The sequence below is a fragment of the Peromyscus maniculatus genome, chromosome 23 (assembly GCF_049852395.1).
Source record: "Peromyscus maniculatus bairdii isolate BWxNUB_F1_BW_parent chromosome 23, HU_Pman_BW_mat_3.1, whole genome shotgun sequence".
Lineage (NCBI taxonomy): Eukaryota > Metazoa > Chordata > Mammalia > Rodentia > Cricetidae > Peromyscus > Peromyscus maniculatus.
Genome location: NC_134874.1, coordinates 42,514,189 through 42,533,016, shown reverse-complemented (window position 1 = coordinate 42,533,016; position 18,828 = coordinate 42,514,189). Strand labels below are relative to the sequence as shown.

The following is an 18,828-nucleotide window of genomic DNA, read 5'->3' as shown; positions in this document are numbered from 1 at the left end:
GTTGAGATTCATAGTATGAGTGGAAACAAGCTTTTAGAGAGAGATTTGTGTTATTTATTTATGTGTATGTGTGCCTATGAAGGCCAGAAGAAGGTATCAGATCCCCTGGAACTAGAGATATAGGTGGTTGTGAGCCACCTTGTTAGTCCAGGGAATTGAACCCGGGTCCTCAGGAAGAACAGCCAGTGTTGTTGTTTTTCCGAAACAAGATTTCTCGGTGTAACCCTGGCAGTAGCCCTGACAGCCAGCGCTATCCCAGAACTCACTGTAGACTGGGCTGGCCTTGAACTAAGAGATACACCTGCCTTTGCCTCCCAAGCGCTGAGATCAAAGGTGTGCGCCATCATAGCTGGCTTACAGCCAGTGTTCTTATAACCATGAGCCATCTTTCCTGCCCTGAAGCAACCTTCTTTTATCTTGAGACAGGGTCTCCTGTAGCTGGGCTCAAACTCATTTTGTAGCCAAGGATGACCTTGAACTCGTGACCTCCCAAATTATGGGATTATAAGTGTGCATCACCGCACTAGGGTCATGCAGGTGCTGAAGACCAAACCCGGGGCTTTGTGAGTGCTAGGTAAGCACTCTAGGACTAAACTGCATCTCCAGCCCAGAAACAACCAACGTTAAGGAACTTTGCTTTCTGGTTCCTGGTTTCACATCACATACCCTTAGAAATACACATTTTAGGAATCGAGACATTCGGTCTGGCTGTGGCTCAGTATCAGGTGCTTGCCTAGCTGGTGCAAAGCCCTGGTGTGCGGTTTTTTTCCCCACACCATTTAAAAAAAAAAAAAGGAAACAGGGTGATGAGTGTTAAATAATTTAATAGTATTCAGGCGTGTGGATCTCATCAGTAGTGTCTTTTTCACATTCACAGAATTTCGGCAAATGGATCCAGCCACTGGGGTGGATCCCGTAGGTCAGGAATGAGAACGCCCCGTCTTCCTAAGAACCAGACACGCAGTTTAGCGCCACACCTTCTCCCTGGTCCGGGCTTTGCCGAACGCTTTCCCTAACAGAACAGGTGTCTGTTGGTCCCTGGGTACATCTGCCCCAGAGAGCGCTGGCTCTGGTTTCCTCCATCGTGTCATGTGACATTGTGAAGGAAACCCAAGAAAAAGGTCACTTTCTGGAATCCCAAGTAACAACACAGCAAGCTTTCTTGTGAGTTAATGAAAATAAGAGCATTCATCGTAAATTCTAACCATCAGGAAGTGTTGACAGCCAAATGAACAATCCTTGGGGAACTGTGTGTCCTGCCTGGCATCTTAGACTCATGCAAGAAAGCACCACACAAGCACACTCACACACACACACACACACACACACGCACGCACGCACGCACGCACGCACGCACGCACGCACGCACATGCACACCCATCGCTGCAGTAACCTCTCCTCTGTGTGGTTAAGGTTCTTTCCCGCGTTGGGAGGTGCATGGCAGCTTTGGGAAGCAGGCACCGGGGACTCCCAGGAGGAACTTAGCACAGAATCACAGGCAGCAGATGTCAGAGCACCCGTGACTGCGGTGCTTGGGCAGTTGTGGCGGAAGGCTGGGGCGAGGAGGAGGCAGGTGGTGAGAACCGGGTCCTGGGTGGGAGGGTGCATCATTCCAGGGGGTCTCTACAGGGAAGGGGTCTGCACTGCAGATGGCCACTGCTCTGGCCATGTGTGGCTCCACCAGGAAGACCCAAGCAGACAGCTGGGTGTCCACTGGGCTATCCCTGAAGGACAAGTAGCTATAAAGTTGATGCCAGCCACAGGGTCCTGGCTTCCAGTCCCTCAAGGGTCCCCTAGAACCTGGCCAGTTTGTACCTAAGGTCACTGAGAAAATGCAACAAAGGAACATTTGGGCCTCTGCCCACCTTGCTTGGGGATGGCTGGGGTGGAGGATTCCAGGACACAGAGCCCTTCCTAGACCTGAGGTCTGCCCCTCCCAAGACCTCTGCCTGGAGCAAAGGGTATAAAATGGTCAGCAAGGGCAATGACTACTCTCAACTGGGACAGGACATTGCAAACAGCCCCGCCCATCTGGATCCTGTTTCCCCTATGACCCACAAAGCTTAGGCGGCCCTGACCTTGGCCGCTGGGCTTGCTCTCACCCATAGGAGACTTCATGGTGAGAGTTCTGGTTTCCTCAGTAAGCATTAAGGTGGTCACTGTGGTCACTGGGATGGGAAGCCTGGCAGCCCTAGAGCCTCGGAGCCTCCATTCAGCTGTGCATCTGGGAGGAAGGACGGGGCAAGTTAGGCTTGCCATTTTCAAAACCTCAAAACAAAACTCTGCAGCCAGAAGCCATTCTGAAGGCTGTTGTCTAATCCAGCCCCTGGTTTATTCATGAGGAACTGGGCCCCACAGAGCGTGCCCAGTGGATCACAGCTCGGGCTGAGGACCTCATGCGCCTCCCTAATTCTCCTTAAGGCAGATAACTCGGGCAGTCACCATCGGAGGAGATGTAGTTTGCATAGACTAGATAAAACTAAAGTTATTCATAGCTGAAGTTCCCTAGCAGCCAGGACAGCCTTAGGGCCATGTAGGAAGGGCACTGAATATGGATCATCCCAGCCTTCTGCAGAGACAGGCAGATTAGATGATCATTTGGGAGAGATCTTTAGAAATGGGGAGCAGGGAGTTGTGGGCTTGCAGTGTAACCCTAGAGAATGGGGTGGTGACAGTGATGATGGGGGTGGTAGGAATTCTTTTCATGCCCACATGTTAGTTAATTACCAAACACGGCCCCAGAGGCACGTGGGTGAGGCCTGGACCCAGACACCTGCGGAAGGCGAGCCTCATCCTGTACCACCCCACAGCTGTGTGAAACCGGCCAGGCAGGGTCCTTACCCCGGATGCCAGGCCCTGGTCAACCGGGCCTCGTACCATCCTGCCTCTCCCTTCCGTGCCTGGCTAACACTTTACCCCTTCCAGATCTCTCCCCTGGGGTCTTCCAGTTTGTGCACTAAGAGAGGAATTTCTTCCATTTATGGTGGTGAGGCACAGGAAAGACAGCCCTATACTAAGATCGTTTCTCAGGAGGAGAGGTAGCCAGGTGTCAGTGGCTGGGGAGAGGGCCAGTGCTGTCGCTGTCCCTGTCCTCAGGCTGGAACGGTGGTCTCAGTGACAACCATGTCCCCTTGTCTTCACCTCGATACTAGGTATTTTTCTAACACTTCTTTTTATTTAAAAAAAGAGAGAGGAGAATCAAGTATTGTGTCAATACGAAGTATAAATACTGGCTTTAGATTTCATCACTTCATTTAGAAAGCCCAAATACCAGGGAGGTCGAAGGTCAGCCTGCTTCTGAGGACACGGACCTTGAAGATGTCCCTGGGAGAAAGGCACACACCTTGAGGGGAAGGTGGGGAGGTTAGTTAGAAGCAGCCCGTTCGCACAAGGCACCGTCGCTTTCCACAGTGCGGCTTCAGACCAAGATTGGCCTTTTAGGGGAAAACACGGAAAATGTCCAGAGAAACGCCCCTGTGTGTTCCGGATTCAGCGTGTCTCCCGGGGTGGGAGCGCCATGTGCTAGGGGGACAAAGTGCTATGCGTCCAGTTGAATTTTAGTGTTCCTCATGGCCGGGTCCTCTCCCGGGACCTCAGGCCAGGGCGGGGTTAGCTACGCCTGCGCCATCACCTGCTGTACCCCCGCAGGGTCGGGGGAGCAGTGTCTGCGCCCACAGTGCATCTTCTTCACCAGCCGGCGCAGCTTGCTGGGGAAGGCTTTGTTGATGTAGCGGTAGAGCAGTGGTGTCACGGAGCTGCTTGAGAAGGCCAAGAACTTGGCCAAGTCCTTAGCAACCTGCAGGATGCCCAGATAATGCCCCTCTACGGTCCTCCCCCGTGAGGCCAACACTGTGTGCCCCAGGCTCAGGTAGTAAGGTGTCCAGAGCCCAAACTGTGTGCACACGGTGGCCACCAGCAGCCTGTGCACCGAGGGGTCCAGCCTGCTGGTGTCCTGGTCCAGGGGCGTGTCTTCCTTCCCGATCCTTGAGATGAGCGCCAGCGCGTACAACACGGCCAGACCTGGCACCACATAGCCGATGAGCACCAGGATAGCGTCGGCAGCCTCTGTGTTCTGCATCCGGGCACACTCGGCAATGCGAGAAGACACGTGGCTGCAGATGTAGAAGAGCAGGGAGGAGAAGCTGGTGAGCACTGCCCCTCCCCAGACGAAGCCGCACACGTGCCGGGTGTTGTACACGCTGGCCATGTAGGTGCGTGGCAGGGCGCGCTCGATGTAGTAGTCAAGGCTCAGCAGTGCTGTGGAGTACATGGTCACCAGGGAGGCCACGTTGAACAGGATGAGCAGCGTCACGTGGGCCTCGCTGCTGAGGCTCCACAGGGCCCACCTGGAGTGGGCGGGGCCCAGCAGGTAGGCAGGGGCCAGCGCCGTGAGCACCAGCCCCGCCACGGCCATGTTCACGAAGTACACGTCTGGCATGGTCATGCTGTGCTTACTGGTCAGGTTGGCCAGCACCAGCAGGGCATTGTAGCCCAAGCCCACGGGGACCCCTGCCCCCAGGTAGAGCAGTGAGAGGACCCACAGCCCCAGGCGCAGGTTCCGGCACAGCGGCTCCTCACCCCACGCGGTGCTGTTGAGTGGTCCACAGCTCCACATGGCAGCTCACCCCAGCTTCGCAGCTCTGCTGAGAGAGGAGGGACAGAGTTAGTCACTGGGCTCCAAAAAGGACTCGCCTGCGTGTGTGTGTGTGTGTGTGTGTGTGTGTGTGTGTGTGTGTGTGCGCGTGTGCGCCTGCAAGCTCATGTGTGTGTCTGCAAGCAGGAGGCTCTAGGCCCCTGGGAGTTCAGGGACATGGTGAGACTCCTGGATGCAGTTTCTGAAGGAAATCAAAGTCCCAGGTGACCCACCAGACTCTATGAGCAGGGCTGGAAAAGCTACTGCCCTGGAGGTGTGTAGCAACAGGAGGCCCAGGCGCCTCTGAGGCTGATGAAGCCTGGGGGTGAGCACGGACGCTCCATTGTGCCCACATAATTTCCCTCCGACGGGCTGGCCCTTTGTAGTTCCTGAAGCTTGCTGGGTTTGTGGGCACCCAAATCCACCGATGCTGGGAGATGTGGGCAGCCTGGGTGAGCCCAGGCATTCCTTCCTCCCCCAGGGTCACTGACCTATGGGGCAGCACAGAGGCTGTGTTGCAGTCTGTCCAGTTAATCTTGATGTAACTGGACAGGAGTTTGGCAAGTGGATCTATAGAGAGCATTCCTCCTCACTTGGTCTTCAGGGACACCCAGTTCTTTAGGGGGAACTTTACATTCACACTGTACTTTGGCCCAACCAGACCTGCCCACACAATCCAAAAAGAGAAAGCATCCCGGGCGGACACACTGGAAGCGAACATTCCTGTTTCCCAGAGTGCAGGGGACAAAGCTAGGAAGCCGGGCTGCTGGTGTTGGCACTGGGCCCGCCTGCCTTGGGCCCCCACGGGGAGGAAGCTGTGCAACCCAAGGGCTGTTCCCCACTTGCTCTACACAGCCTGCAGGAGTGCACTGATTGTGCTGCGGGTCCCGGCCGTGAGTGGGGGTCCTGCCACCATGCAGGACACTACAGGTGCACAGGCTGGCGGCAGGGTCCAGGTCGGACGGGCCCGTGCACTTGTGCACATTGGCTTGTGCCCTCGCCCTCCCCCGGTCAGGCACGCAGGGCTCAGCTCAGCAGGTAATGCTGACATTCATTCAGATCCACATGGGAGACCACTGAGTAAAGGTACTGCAGTCCTAGCCTGTGCCCCCAGCAGCTGAGACAGTGGGTGGACAAAAGGGAAGGCCATGGAGTGGGGCCCTGACAAGTGCCAAGTGGCCCTGCCCCCCTTCAAGGACAAATGCTTGCTGCACCCGCCACCAGACATGGGTTTCACTTGGTGACCCCTTGCCTGCCTCTTCATGGGGCAGGAGGAGGGCAAGGGGGCGAGAAACTGCCCACTGGAGGGCTGGCATACACCAGCCCCACCCTCCTGACCCTCTCTTCATGGTGTCTGTTATTTCTGGTCACTTTTGCTTCTGTTCTGTGGCGCCTCCCCCGAGCACTCAGCACAGAAGGCCCAGTCTCCAGGCACACTGGATCTCCCAGGCTGCCTGGCTTTGGTGGCCAGTGGTAGCTGAACAAGAGCACACATTATTGGAACCTCATCCACCAGACCACAGCTCCACGGTCCTCAAGGAACAGTGGGTGTTCTGTGGTCACTGTGGGTGGATCGTAGTGAGTGTTCTGCCCTCTCCTGGTCACCAGCCCACAGCCGTGTTCCTGCGGCGCTGGTCTTATGTAGCTCATGGACCCAGGCTTTATGGATATTCTCCACCTAGTCCCCTTTCAGCCCTTCCTCAGCCTGGGACGGGGGCTGTGAGAGCCTACCAGGTCCTCTGATGAGAACACGTTCCCCAACACTGATGACAAGGACTGTGCCCTCCAGCTCACTCAGACCCTGCATCCACAGCACTCTTATATAGAGACCTGTCCGGGAACTCGGGTTCTGTTCTGTCCCCCTTCCATGTCTGTGAGACTCTCATTGGCGGCAGGTCATGAGTTCTCTCCTCCCATGGGGCTGCCCTCCCTGGCCTCCTCAGGCTCAGCCCCACTCAGCCAGCAGCAGTGACAGCCGCCAGGCTCCTACCTTTATCACAAGCACCTCCTTCCTTTGTACTGTGGGCTCCAGAGGCCAGCGGCGGGCAGCATGGCAGAGCCAGGGCTCGTGTCTCGGGACTCGCGGCCACTCTGCGGCAGCCAGCGCTGCGCGTGAGCCCCGCACACTCTCCTGCCGCGCTTGTTTTCCTTGCGTCAATTACTCACAAAGTCGCTGCCTCCCTTGGCAGGCATGGAGGCCCCTCCCTATCTGTGTTTACAGCTGGTTTCGAGAGGGGAGGCGGCACTTGGACAGTCTGTCTGCCCTCCAGATCGAGTGTGCTCGCATCCTCTCTGCTCTGTGCTTGGGGCCTCTGCCTGCGTCTGTCCCGGAGAGCATCCAGCCCCCGGGCAGGGCCTGCAGGTTGGGTCCAGGCAGCTCAGGTCCTGAGACCCAGAGCGGCTTAGTTCAGTCCTGAGTTCCCTTTTCCCCTGAGGAAATGAACTGAACAGACGTTTGTCTGCAGAACTAAGGACAGAATAGTTGGACCTCACTGAGACTGTGCCATAGAGATGCTGGCCGCTTTCACTGCAGGCCCGGGGACACACAAGGCTCTTTGAAGGCACAGCAGTGGCACAGGGCAGGCTTAGAATTGAAAACATTAGAGCTGGGGTAGGGGGTCCGAAGCCTCCCGCACGTGCACTTCCAGATGTGTGCGCATGTGACCTGTTGGGGGCCACAGGAGCAGATGGGAGCTACTACTTGGCTACAGAGTGCTGTTCCTGGCAGGGCTGCTTGTCCCACTGTGCCCCCAAGCAGCCTGGTGGGCACAGCAGCTGCCCAGACTGCTAATAGCCCGCTAAGAGAAGTGGAGCAGGAGGTAGGGCTCGGGGCTATGCTGGGCGAGCATCTGGGCTCCCGGAAAAGCATCATGCGGAGCCATGTCTGGTTAGAATTCACTCTGTGTTCACATGCTACCTGCCATGGCCTGGCCCCTAGGTCTGAGAGCTGCACAGTACTATCTGTCCAGCCTGGGTGCATCGTAGAGGGGTGTTTCTGGCCAGCTTGTGGGTGCCGAACAGCTGATAAGCTTCATCCAGAAGCTCGGGGTACCTGCTGTTGGAAATGTTCTTACTCGTCAGAACTTGTGTTTCAGATGGGAAAAAAAGCCAGAATAATACTGGCTTTCACTTATCTTCTCTGAGAGTGCTCTTTCTGTGTGCTCTGCTGCTGCTCCCAGGTGCCTCCTCAGCAGGTGTAACCGGGAGGTCCCAAGAGCAGAGAGGCTGTGTGGGCTGCGGCTTTCACATCAGGGGCGTGGGTCTGACTGTCACTGGAGCCCGCGTCCCATCTTCCCTGCCCTAGGAATGTCCCTGTGGCCACCCTGAGAGTGTCCCCTCCCACCTTAAGGTGTAGGCTGTGGCTTGGGGAGGAGCAGCTGGCTGTGGCCTAATGACAGCCGGGAGCAGCAGGCAAGGCCCCAGAACCACGGCCTGTGCGCGGTTCTGGCCATGGGGACCTTAAGTCCAGTCAGTTCCCCTTGGGGCACTCTACACTAGTGTCCCAGGGCCTCAGAAGGGCGTCGGGGAGGCTGGCCTCCATGGTGTGTGGGTGTGGATGTGTTCACAGGCCTCTCAGGATCTTATCTGCGTACCTCTTCACTCCCTTCCTGTTCCCTTGCTGTTGGAGAAGATGGACTTCCTGTAGCCAGTGAACAATGATTTGGTGTCTACCCTCTGACCTGGGCGAGGCTGTCTTTCCTTCCTGAGGAACTGCATCACAAACCAATGGGAGGCTGGGGAGAGATCTGGTGGTCTCCACAGAGGTGTACCCTGCCTGACAGGTGATGTCCGAGTGTGTCCAGTGACAGGGGGTGGGGTACCAGCCCAGGCTGTAACACAGCGACAGCAGAGATGGAAACCCGGCATGTGGCGGGCTCCCAGCACAGGTCTGTCGCATTCTGCCCTTTCCCTCTGCAAGCCGCCTGAGAGCGCAGTGTTCATTCATGACCCAGCTTCTGGAGCCTTGCCACTGCTGCCAGGCCCTCTTCAGCAACCAGGGAGAAAACATGCCCTCCAGTCACAAAGCACTGCCCACTGGCCCATCGCGCACGAGGGTGCTGTGTTGCCGGGAACTCCCCACCCGCCCCTCACCTTTCCGCCGTCTTTCCCAGCACTGCCCTCCCCCCCTTGTCCCTCCTGATCCCCCCAGACCCTGCCCTCATCATGCCTTCCTTCCGTTCTTGCTTCTGGCTGTTCCCATCCCCGAAACCCTCCCCCAATTCCTGCCATTTCTACCCAGGTTTCCTTTGGCTCCCACACCCCTCGGACAAAGTACCAGTCACACCTCTCAGGCCAGGCCCGGCCGGCCCCGACCCTGCCTCCGGTTCAGTATGTCGTTCCTCCTGCTGGTTGCCACTCTTGACAGCCACAGGCTCCTTGTACTCATAGCCCAACCTGCACAGTCCTACCACCAGCTGAGTGGCCCCCCACCATCTTCTGACCTCCCTCCGTCTCAGAAGGCTCAGCGTCCCCACAGCTGGCCTGCTAGCTTCAGGCTCCACTGACTCCAGCTGTGTCTCCCTCTAGAAGCACCCCAGAGGATACTGTGGCAGCTCATGCCCTCTCTCTCCCTCTCCACACGGTCATGGGAGGTGCTGCCCACTAATCCTCGGGATCCGGCCAACACCAGGCCCTGACTCCCGTCTTTGCTGGGAGCCCTTACATAGTCCGTCAGAATGCCCCTCATTCTGGCCATCCCCTTCCCCAGCGTGGGGAACCTCGGCTAAGAGGACAGAGGAGCTAGGGCCACACTGGCCTTAGGCTACCCAAGAGGACTGCAGTTAGTTCGCTAACGAACTCATTAATGATATAGTGACTCACTTGCCCTCTTTCAGACTTGCTTTTGTTTCCTTAATTATATTCATAAAAGAGTCAGGGGGTGGAGTGAATCAGTTGGTAAAGCACTTGCTGTGTAGACATGAGGACCTGATCTCTAAGATCTGTGTAGAAGGCTGGGGTGACTGCGTATGTCTGTAACCCTAGCACTGGGGAGGAAGAGACAGGCAGATCCCCAGAGCGTGCTGGCAGCCAGTCTAGAACTTAGTCTAGTTCTGAACCAGCTTCAGTGAGACTGTCTTCAAAAATACAATGGAGGACGGTGGAGGAGGACATTGGATATTGATCTCTGGCTTCCACGTCCCGGTTTATACACACGCACATCACACACACACACACACACACACACACACACACACACGCGCGCGCGCGCGCACGCCTGAGACTAGCAACAGTAGCTCAACCTCAGGTGAAGGCTCTTAAGGTTCCAGCGTGTGACGTCAGCAGAGGACGAAGGGGAGGGCCAGGAGGAGCCCCACTGAAGCATAGGGAACATCTGGCTGTGTGTGGGAGCAGAGATAGTCCTCAGTCAGCTGAACCCCTCAGCCTGCTGGCTTCCCTGTCTCTCCTCCTGTCCCACAGAGCAGCAAAGGGAGGAGCAAGGCACAGGTGTCACAAAGGGCTGAGATCAGAGCAAGGACCGAGGTGGCAGGAAGCTCTCTTTTTATGTGTGACAAGTCTAGATGGCACTGACATCTGCCTTGGGGCCTGAGCAAGGTGTCGCCGTGAGACTGGAGAGAATGACAGTGGGTGTAGACAGTTCCTCACACCAGCCAGGGTGGCAGCTCAGAATAGCCACCAGGGAGGAACTTGGGGCTCTGCATTCCTGTTTCCTGCCCAAGCTGCCTTGCTGACTCCGGCCTGACCTCAGCCAACCTGTTCATCACCCTTCAAGTCTGACAGAAAGGCCGGATAATGAGCACCGCCTCCATCCGGGTGAGGTGAGGCCTAATTAGTACTTGGAGCTGAGCAGGCTGGTGGGCACATGGGTGGTGCTCTTTCCTCAGACACCACCCTTGAGGTTCTGAGGACTTGGCTGTAGGCCTCCTGCTGAACACCTTACCAGTCATAAGGTGCCTTCCTGCAGCTCAGTTAGCAGAAGGGGAGATTCAATCCATCTACACTCTGCCGGGGGCTTCCCCTTTCCTCCCCCATTCTGGGCCATCCCAGAGCACTGAAGAACGTAAGACTCATCGGGATCCCAGCCCATGGAGACCTGCAAGATGGGATCTTTAGCAAGAACACAGCTCTCCTCCAATGACTCGAGTTCCTAAGAAGTGCTATCCAGGTCAGGAGTTCCCACCTCCTGCTGAGCCCTGAGCACATAACTTTGGGGTCTTGGGTTTTGTTAAGACAAGGACCCCAAACTGTGACCCTCCTGCTTCAGCTGCCCAAGTACTGGGATTCCAAGTGTTCCGGTGTGCCTGCTCACTCTTGTTCAGTCTCAAGGCAACAGACCAGGGCACTCTGGCACTACAGCCAATCACCAGGTGCCTGCTCAGAGCTGGGTGCAGACAGGTCTGAGTGGAGCGACACCCTCTGATGTTTGCCCCGGCACAGTCCGTTTGTAGCACCTGTGCTGAACAGCAGGCTCACATGCTACAGACCAGAGGATCTGGGGTCCTGAGCATCAGGGAACCAACAGTGTGGGTGCTCTCCTCCTTAGCTATGGCAAGGGCTAAGTTGGGAGTGGCCACTAGGCCTGCGTGATAGAACGGGGTAGGAACCGGCACACAGTGTACTGTCCCGACAGGGAACCCAGGGCTTCTGCGTCCCTTACATGCTACATCAGGGTGCTTCAGGCACAGTTGTGCTCGTCCTAATAAAGCATTGGGTTGTTGTTTGCTTAAATAGGGTTTCACCCTAAAGGCCAGGCTTGCCTTGAACTCATGATCCTCCTGCCTCAGCCTCCTGCATGCTGGGATTACAGGCATGATCCACTGTGCCAAGCACTAAGTAGCATCCTTACTTACAGACTGATTAGATCCCTGGCCTGATGTATGCCACGCTGTAGGAAGGAGTGTGAAAATGGAGACTCCATAATGTTTGCTGTGGCCTGATGGATATGGGGGTAGTGAGGCCGTGAGCCTGTGCTGTGAGCCTCTGCACAGAGCTCCTGGGACACCCAGCCCCTCTTCCCGTGACGGACAGGCACAGGGGCTGAGGCTTTCTTGCCAACCCTTCTGCCTAGACTGTGCTGCCCTGGTTAGGCAGGTCATTGCCATCTGGTCCCTCAGTTTCCCTAGATTGAGATCAGGAAACTCCTCCCAAGCATGCCAGTGTATGTGGCGGTCGGGGAATCGGGGAGATGTGCCCTGTGCTTGCTAAGCCCAGGAAGCACTAGGCGCAGAGCGCTAGCCTTTCCCCTGGCTGCCCTCAGAGCAACAGAAGCTGCTGGGTGACCTTTGGCTCAGACTGTGTCAACTGACCCGGGAAGAGGAAAGCGGAGGGAGGGTGGGCAGGAAAGCATGTGGGCCCAAGAGACGCACTGCATGCGAGCCTCCGTGCGGGGTGTGTGTGTGTATGTGTGTGTGTGTGTATGTGTGTGCAGCCTTCCAGAATTCACTCTGGGGACCTGGGTTACTCCCACATGGCCATGGTGTGGCAGGGGCTTTACAGTGTAGTCTGCTCGGGCTTGGGCTTGGTTGATGGCACAGGGAGCTGCCTGGTGTTACTCTAGTATTAAACTACAGGGTCAATAATTGGTTTCGCTGGCTTCTCCGGCTCGTATTCACCGCTTTCCAAGGAATGTGTTATTGGGAAGGGAAGTAGTTGGGGGTAGGGGAGTGTTCTGCTCGTGACTTAAGATTCTTGAAGCTCTGTGCCTCGCAGTGGACCCCTAATGGGGCTCCCTGCTCAGCACAGGCACAGCAGTGACCCTGCTCATAGTCACAAGTGGTAAGGACAAGAGTACATTCTCAGGCTGGCTGTGAAAGCATTTTAAGGGGAGACACGGACATCTTTTTCATATGCCTTATTTCGACAGACTCCACAGGATCTAAATTAGCTTGTTACTAGTGAATTTCTATAGCAACAAAATGACCAGACTGGAAAACAGTGATCTCCTGTGACAGTCGGTGGCCAGAAGTAGCCCAGAGACAACCCCCAGAAGAGCCTGGCAATTCTGGCAGACTGAGATCCAGAGGGTCTTCCTGTTCCTGTGTGGCTGGAGCAGACTCACTCACATTCCACAGTTCATTTCTTGCCTGTTAATCAGGAAATTCCATCCTCTGTTGTTTAGGGGCATCTCTGTAGCCTGCTGCCCCACAGTTCAGGTTGGCACCGTTTGTCTGCTAGGTGTGGTGGCACAAGTTTGATGTCCTACCTATTCAGGAGGCTGGGGCAGAAAGATCTCAAGTTCAAAGTCAGCCTGGGCTACAGAGTAATGTAAGACCAGCCTAGGCAACTTAGAGAGACCCTGCCTTGACATAAAAAGGGGGCTGGAAGGTGTGGCTTCGCAGGAGGTCATCTGCCTAGGCTCCTCCAGTGAGGGGCTGAGCGTGACTCAGCAGTAGCCACTTGCCCACCATGCCTGAGGTCCAGGATTCCACCCCCAATACTGTTTTTCATCACAGGCCTGGCCTACCTAGGGCCTTGCTCCCTCTTCATCTGGTGTATCTTTGAGTGCACCTTTGGGGACACCTCTCTGACCTGCCTCTCCTAAGACTTTCTGCCAGGCACTGGATGATACCATCCCCCCAGCCCACTGTGTGGAGCCTTTGCCGATGGTGGGGAGGCTTCTCCGGCTGGAGATGTGTAGACAGAAGGACAGCAGATCTGGACTGTGGTCATGCCCTAACTCCTTTGACATTCTGTTTCTATATGAATGGCCACAGCGGGCCTTGGGCTGCTGTGAGCCTCAGTGGGTTGTTTTGTTATACAGTGACCTGCCGTGCACCAGGAAACTCTCAACTTTAGTTGCATGTGTTTGAAAACAGGGCGCTTCCAAAATGACTTCTAGATGTTTATTTCCCTTTGTAGTGATGATCAGAAGCCTTGGCAAACAATACTCAGCTGTAGGAGCTCACGGCTCAGGAAGGCAGGGGCTGTGGCTGGCTCTCTGTGCACATTGCGCAGGATGATTCCTGTAGCCACCCCTGCATCTTCCTGGCATGTGATAAGAAAGCCAAGTGACGTACATGAGTGGTTTTGATTCTCCTAGCGTTTTGCTTTTCACAGTTCACAATGCAGAGGTGGGAGCATGGGCCAAGCAGCCTGCCTCAGATGCATTAGGCACAGCACCCTATCTATCTCTCTGTGCAGAGGAGAGGAGATGATTGGGCTTGGACCAGGCAGCCTGCCTGAGATGCATAAATACAGTACCCTGTCTCTGTGCAGAGGAGCCCGCCTCCTGCCAGCTGCAGGAAAGCTGGGGGGGGGGGGAGATAAGCTCAGACTAAACCACCCCTGCCAGCAGGGAGCCTGCATGGCTTTGTCTTTCCTGGAGGAAGATGGAACCCAGGCTTTTGCTCACAGTTTACTTGGTAACTTGGACTTCTTTCCCTGGCTAGCAGGGTTTGAGGCCTTCTCAGACACAAGATGGGGGAAAGAAACAACAAAAATATAAATAAGGCATCCTGAGAACTGCAAGGAGCAAATTCAGAACAGATAAATTTCCCATTTCAGTCACGGGGTAGGCGTGCACCCCATCTGGGCTCCCGATAACCTCGGGAGCTTTTATCTGGGTGTGGCTTCACCTGCAGGGAAGTAGTTAAAGCCACAGATATTATCATGGCTCTGCTGGCTATTTTTAACTCTTCATGTCACATTTGGTCTGATCACAACAGTTGCTTGTTGGGCTTGCTTTGGTCCTAAGTCAGCCGGGGAAACTCCTAGCCACTCCTCCTGGTGGGGTGTATGGAAGGGGCCCCAGGGTGGGCACTGGGGTGCACGGGTTGCCAGCTCCATGTCACTCTGCCCACTCTGCTTTGTCTTAGGATACAGGGGCTCTGTCAACAAGATCTTAAACTAGACAGAAAACTCATAGCTTCTCTCTACAAACTGAGTCCCCTCTGCTCTTTGAAGCCTCAGGGGTATTTGGAGTTGTGGGCCTTAGGGACAATTGTGACCCAGCACTGCCAGCCAGGCTTGTAGGTTAGTGAGAGCCCAGCTTTGGCTGTAGGGAACCTAAGAGCCTGCAGGCAGGAGGAAGTAGCTAGAGCAGATTTAGGGAAAACTCCAGTGAGCACTTACTCTGTAGACCTGTGGTCTCCTACTCCCCAGGGGCATGGCCTTGTCTCAGTGTGTTTGGGTCATTAAAGGAGGGTATTATTACCACTTCAGAATTTCAAAGGACATCATGGGGTGAGGAGAGAAAGCCCAGGGAGCACCTAGCCCTTCTTCCAGCTTGTGAGCCACACAGGCATTTCCCCCCAACTTGGCACATATCATTTATCTGTGACCGTGCAGATCTGCCCAGCCTACACATGCTGACCTAAATCCCTATATGCCCTCACATTCAGTTTGGGTGGATGTGTCTCCTCTTTCTTCACGAACCCATTCAGGAGTCACAGCCGCACCAAGTCTACTGTGACACACCTGGAAGACACCAGAGGTTCTGGATTGGAGATCTGAACCTTGTGGTAGTTCTTCGTACCCTTGGTGTAATTATTAATAGTGTCTCTTTGCGCTCTCCACGGTAGTGTCTGGTCCCCTATGCATGAGTGGCTTCGGGACATGGTCAGAGCCATTTCAATGGTATTAATTTCCAGTTCTTTAAAGCTAGCTTGTCCGCGGGTCATCAGTGCCTCTGATACATGCGTGGGGGTATGGGTGGGCACAGATAGATGTCTGGCTGCTGGGTCAGGACAGCAGCAGGATTGCAGCTCTCAAGCATGTAATCACAGACGGGCGCGCTAAAGTGGCAGGTGCTGTTCTGGGCAGCGGGTACTAAGTTAGCCCTAGTCAGCATGCCTGCAGACAGGAGCCGTATCCCTTCACCTGGGGTTTCTAGTTGCTGCCGTTGCCTCCCGTGTCCGGTGACTGTCCAGGGCAGACGGCGCCAGTTCCGCTATCTCTACGGTTAGCTCTTAACCATCAGAAGGGGCGAAAGCGGTAACCGTAGCGTCCCAGGAGAGCCCGTCGCGGGCGGCAGCCCCGCCGCTCGCCGCGGGTTGCAGGTCTGTGCGGCCGGCCCCTGGCGCCCGCCCAGCGCAGCCCGGCGCGGTCCCCTCCCGCCCAGATCGGAGTTCTCGGGGCTCCCCGCCCCAGGCCCCACTCACCGCTCGCTGGGCGGCGGCCCCGCGCACCGGCCGCGGGCGGGCAGCTGGGCTCGCAGAAGGCAGCGGAGCTCACGGCGCGCACGCCGCGGGGGCTGTGTACACACGTGACCCCCGTCCCGCCCCCGGGGGCCGCTCGCGTGGTCCCGCCCGCAGAGCAGCGCCGTCAGGCCCCGCCCCCTCTCCCGACCGACAGCTCCTGCGGCCCCGCCCTTTTCCTGGCGCGGCCGCTTCGTTCCCGCAGTCTCCGCCCCCAGCCCGAGTGGACAGTCTCCGTGGCCAGCCATGGTGGCCGTAGCGCAGGCGGGCCGCGCACCTGCCTGCCCCCTTCCAAGTTTGTAGCTTCCACCACCCGTGGCTCCCGAGCCCTTGCGATCTAAGCGGAACTGTCCCGAGAAAACCTGACCCACTGTGTAGCCGCTGTCCAACGAGAAAGGGGAAGGTTGCCAAAGTGGAAGGTTGCCGTAGTTTGGCCTCAAATGCTCTGCGTCAGGCATTTTTTTTTTTTTTTTTTTTTAGAGTATTTGCCTAACGTTCAGGGAGCTCAGCGTGTCATCCTCAGCACCACATGAGCCAGAGGTAGTGGTGCACACGTGGAACCTCAGAACTAGGAGGTAGAGCATGGAAGATCAGAAGTTCAAGGCCGTCCCTGGCTACATGGTGACTTGAAGGACATTCTGGGATACATGAGATCTTGTCTTAAAAAAACAAACAACAGCCGGGCGGTGGTGCCGCAGTGGTGCCGCACGCCTTTAATCCCAGCACTCAGGAGGCAGAGCCAGGCGGATCTCTGTGAGTTCGAGGCCAGCCTGGGCTACCAAGTGAGCTCCAGGAAAGGCGCAAAGCTACGCAGAGAAACCCTGTCTCAAAAAACCAAAAAAAAATACACACACACACACACACACACACACACACACACACAAGAGATAGCCCACCTGGGCTGCCATAAATCCAAGGCTGGTCTGGCTTACATAGCAAATTCTAAGCTAACTGGGATGATAAAGCAAGATTGTCAGAAAGGGAGGGAGGGCCCCGGACTAATAGCCCATTGCAGGGCCGTGTTTGATTCCTGGGAACCCACGTCAAAAAGGCTGAGTATGGTAGCATGTAATCCCAGTACTGGGGAGGTGACAGGCAGATCCCTGGGGCCCCTTGTCCAGCTCGCCAGCCTAACTTGCTATTTCAGGCCACCACCACCACCAAAAAATAAAACAAAACCTGTCTTATAAAAGCAAGGTGGACAACGGACAGCACCTGAGGAATGACAGCTGAGATTGACCTCTGACCCCCATGGGTGCACATACAAAAACCAAACAATAAATAAATAGCCTAAACCCTCGATTCCCGGTCAGAGCCTGGATTGTCTTACCCATCTCTGAAGTGTCAGCCAGCTCCAGGGGCCTAGCAGAGGGATCCGTAAGGCTCTCACTCACCACTAAGGAGTGCCGCAGGTTACCTGAGCCTCCTGGCACCGAGAGCCCACTGGTTGCCTACTCTGCAGGACAGGAAGTACAGTACAGATGTTCAAAGTGAGGGCAAGGAAACCATTGCAGAGGGCCACAGCCTCTGACTCTGCTGCAGGCTGCCCTCCCACTGTGTGGAGGGGGGGGCAAGCTGGACATCTTGGGGTGTGTGGAGCTGAGCTGACCTCCTGCCCTGGGGTCCGTGTTTGGCATCCCATGGAGTTGCTGCCGGGAGGGCCCCTGCTCAGGCCTCCTTCGTGCCATGGACACTGTGGTCACGAGTCTCATCGCATGCTGCAGCCCAGTGCCGCGCTAAGGCCAAGCACCATGGAAACGCCGGCACTTCCCTTCCCAGGCCACATTCTTGGGACTTGGCAGGTCTTCCTGGCTGTTCTGGAGTGGCAGTCGATAAGATCAGCTGCATTCCACGAGGGCACTTGGGACCGCTGGGCAGGAACCTGAGAGTGGCCCTGTTTCCCAAGACTTTCCATTTGGTCTTTCTGGGGTTTGGGGTAGTGCTGGGGCTAATCTGCCCTCGCCGGCCAGCAGTTGGTCCCCCCTTTCTCAGCTTTCTCCTGTGCATTTGCGCGTTGTTGGATATTAGATTCTAGGGAGCACATTGGCCAGGGGAGGGAATGTTTCTAAGTGAATTTATTCATTTTCGATGGGGGTTAGGGGATGTAACTAGGTAGAATGCTTACCTAACATCCATAAAGCCTAGCTTTCAACTCCAGTACTTAGGAGGCAGGAGAATCAAGAGCTCAAGGCCAGCTTTGCCTATAGAGCAATTTTAAACCTAGCCTGAGCTACATTCTCTCAACAAATAAATATAATATTTTGTTTGTATGGTTATATTAATATAACCTAATGCCACTGAGGGCCTAGTGTATTATGGACTCTTTTTATTTTTTTGAGACGGTCTTGCTATATAGCCCAGGCTAGCCTTGAATTTGTGATCCTCCTGCCTGAGCCTCCCAAGTGTTAGGATGATCGACAAGAGCCATCACATCTGACTGTGATCCACCGAAATAGCAAGGTTGGAGGAGTTGAGCGGGGCAGGGCAGGTGGTCTGAGTTCTCCTGACGCTGTGGTTCCTGCATGGTCAGGTTTCACCCTCATCAGCACTGGTGCCCGTGCCCTTTCCTGGTGCCCTTCCTATTCCTTCTCATCAGATTCCCTTCCTTGGCTACCCACCGGCCTTTCTGTTCTCCATGGAAGCAGATCTTCCCACTAGCAACTTGAGAAGGCCAGGATGCATCTCCAACTGTATCTAGGCCTTCTGGACTCAAGATGATCCCCTTGTCATCTTGAGATGCTCTTGGCAGAGGAGAGCCTGGCATGCTCACAGTTCACCCAGTCAGTTCACAGACACTCAGAAGACCCCGCTGTGCTCTTCTGTTGGGCACAGGCTGGAATATCCGGGACTTGTGGCTAACGGAGTGTCTACCCTGACCAAGTGCCCTCTAGGAGCCCTAGTCACAGGCATGTAAGCTGTGGGGGAAACTCCAGGAACAGCAGACGTTTGCCTGCATGTATGGTGGCAGCAACCAGCCATGGGGTCCTGCCAGATTACACCAAGCCTTTCTCCTGTAGCTCTGGGAGCCCGGCTTCCCATAGCCTCCCCTTGCCCTTCCCTAGCCTGAGGTTTCCAGAGCTCTGCCCAGGACAGGCCTGCCCT

The 18,828-nt window shown here is 55.7% G+C and overlaps 2 protein-coding genes across 6 annotated transcripts in view; one reads left to right on the top strand and one right to left on the bottom strand.

The window, feature by feature from the left end:
• The window catches only part of Chlsn (cholesin), a 109,083-nt gene that overhangs the window by 67,902 nt on the left and 22,353 nt on the right, over positions 1 to 18,828 (top strand). The gene's annotated exons all lie outside the window — the stretch shown is intronic.
• Positions 808 to 15,821, bottom strand: Gpr146 (G protein-coupled receptor 146). 4 transcript variants are annotated; one of them, XM_076560601.1, is made up of 2 exons: positions 15,691 to 15,821; positions 808 to 4,640 (listed from the first exon to the last, which is right to left on the bottom strand). In XM_076560601.1, the coding sequence occupies exon 2, from the start codon at positions 4,613 to 4,615 to the stop codon at positions 3,614 to 3,616; it is 1,002 nt and encodes a 333-aa protein (XP_076416716.1). In that variant the 5' UTR covers positions 4,616 to 4,640; positions 15,691 to 15,821; the 3' UTR covers positions 808 to 3,613. The 4 variants fall into 4 exon arrangements, with proteins under 4 accessions (XP_076416716.1, XP_076416717.1, XP_006991170.1 ...); XM_076560602.1 differs by having other exon boundaries at positions 808 to 4,643; positions 15,691 to 15,807; XM_006991108.4 differs by lacking the exon at positions 15,691 to 15,821 and adding an exon at positions 6,624 to 8,654 and having other exon boundaries at positions 808 to 4,643.

Bases quoted from the DNA above. Each gene is read 5' to 3' on its own strand.
- Gpr146 (XM_076560601.1), bottom strand. From the start codon at position 4,615: ATGTGGAGCTGTGGACCACTCAACAGCACCGCGTGGGGTGAGGAGCCG.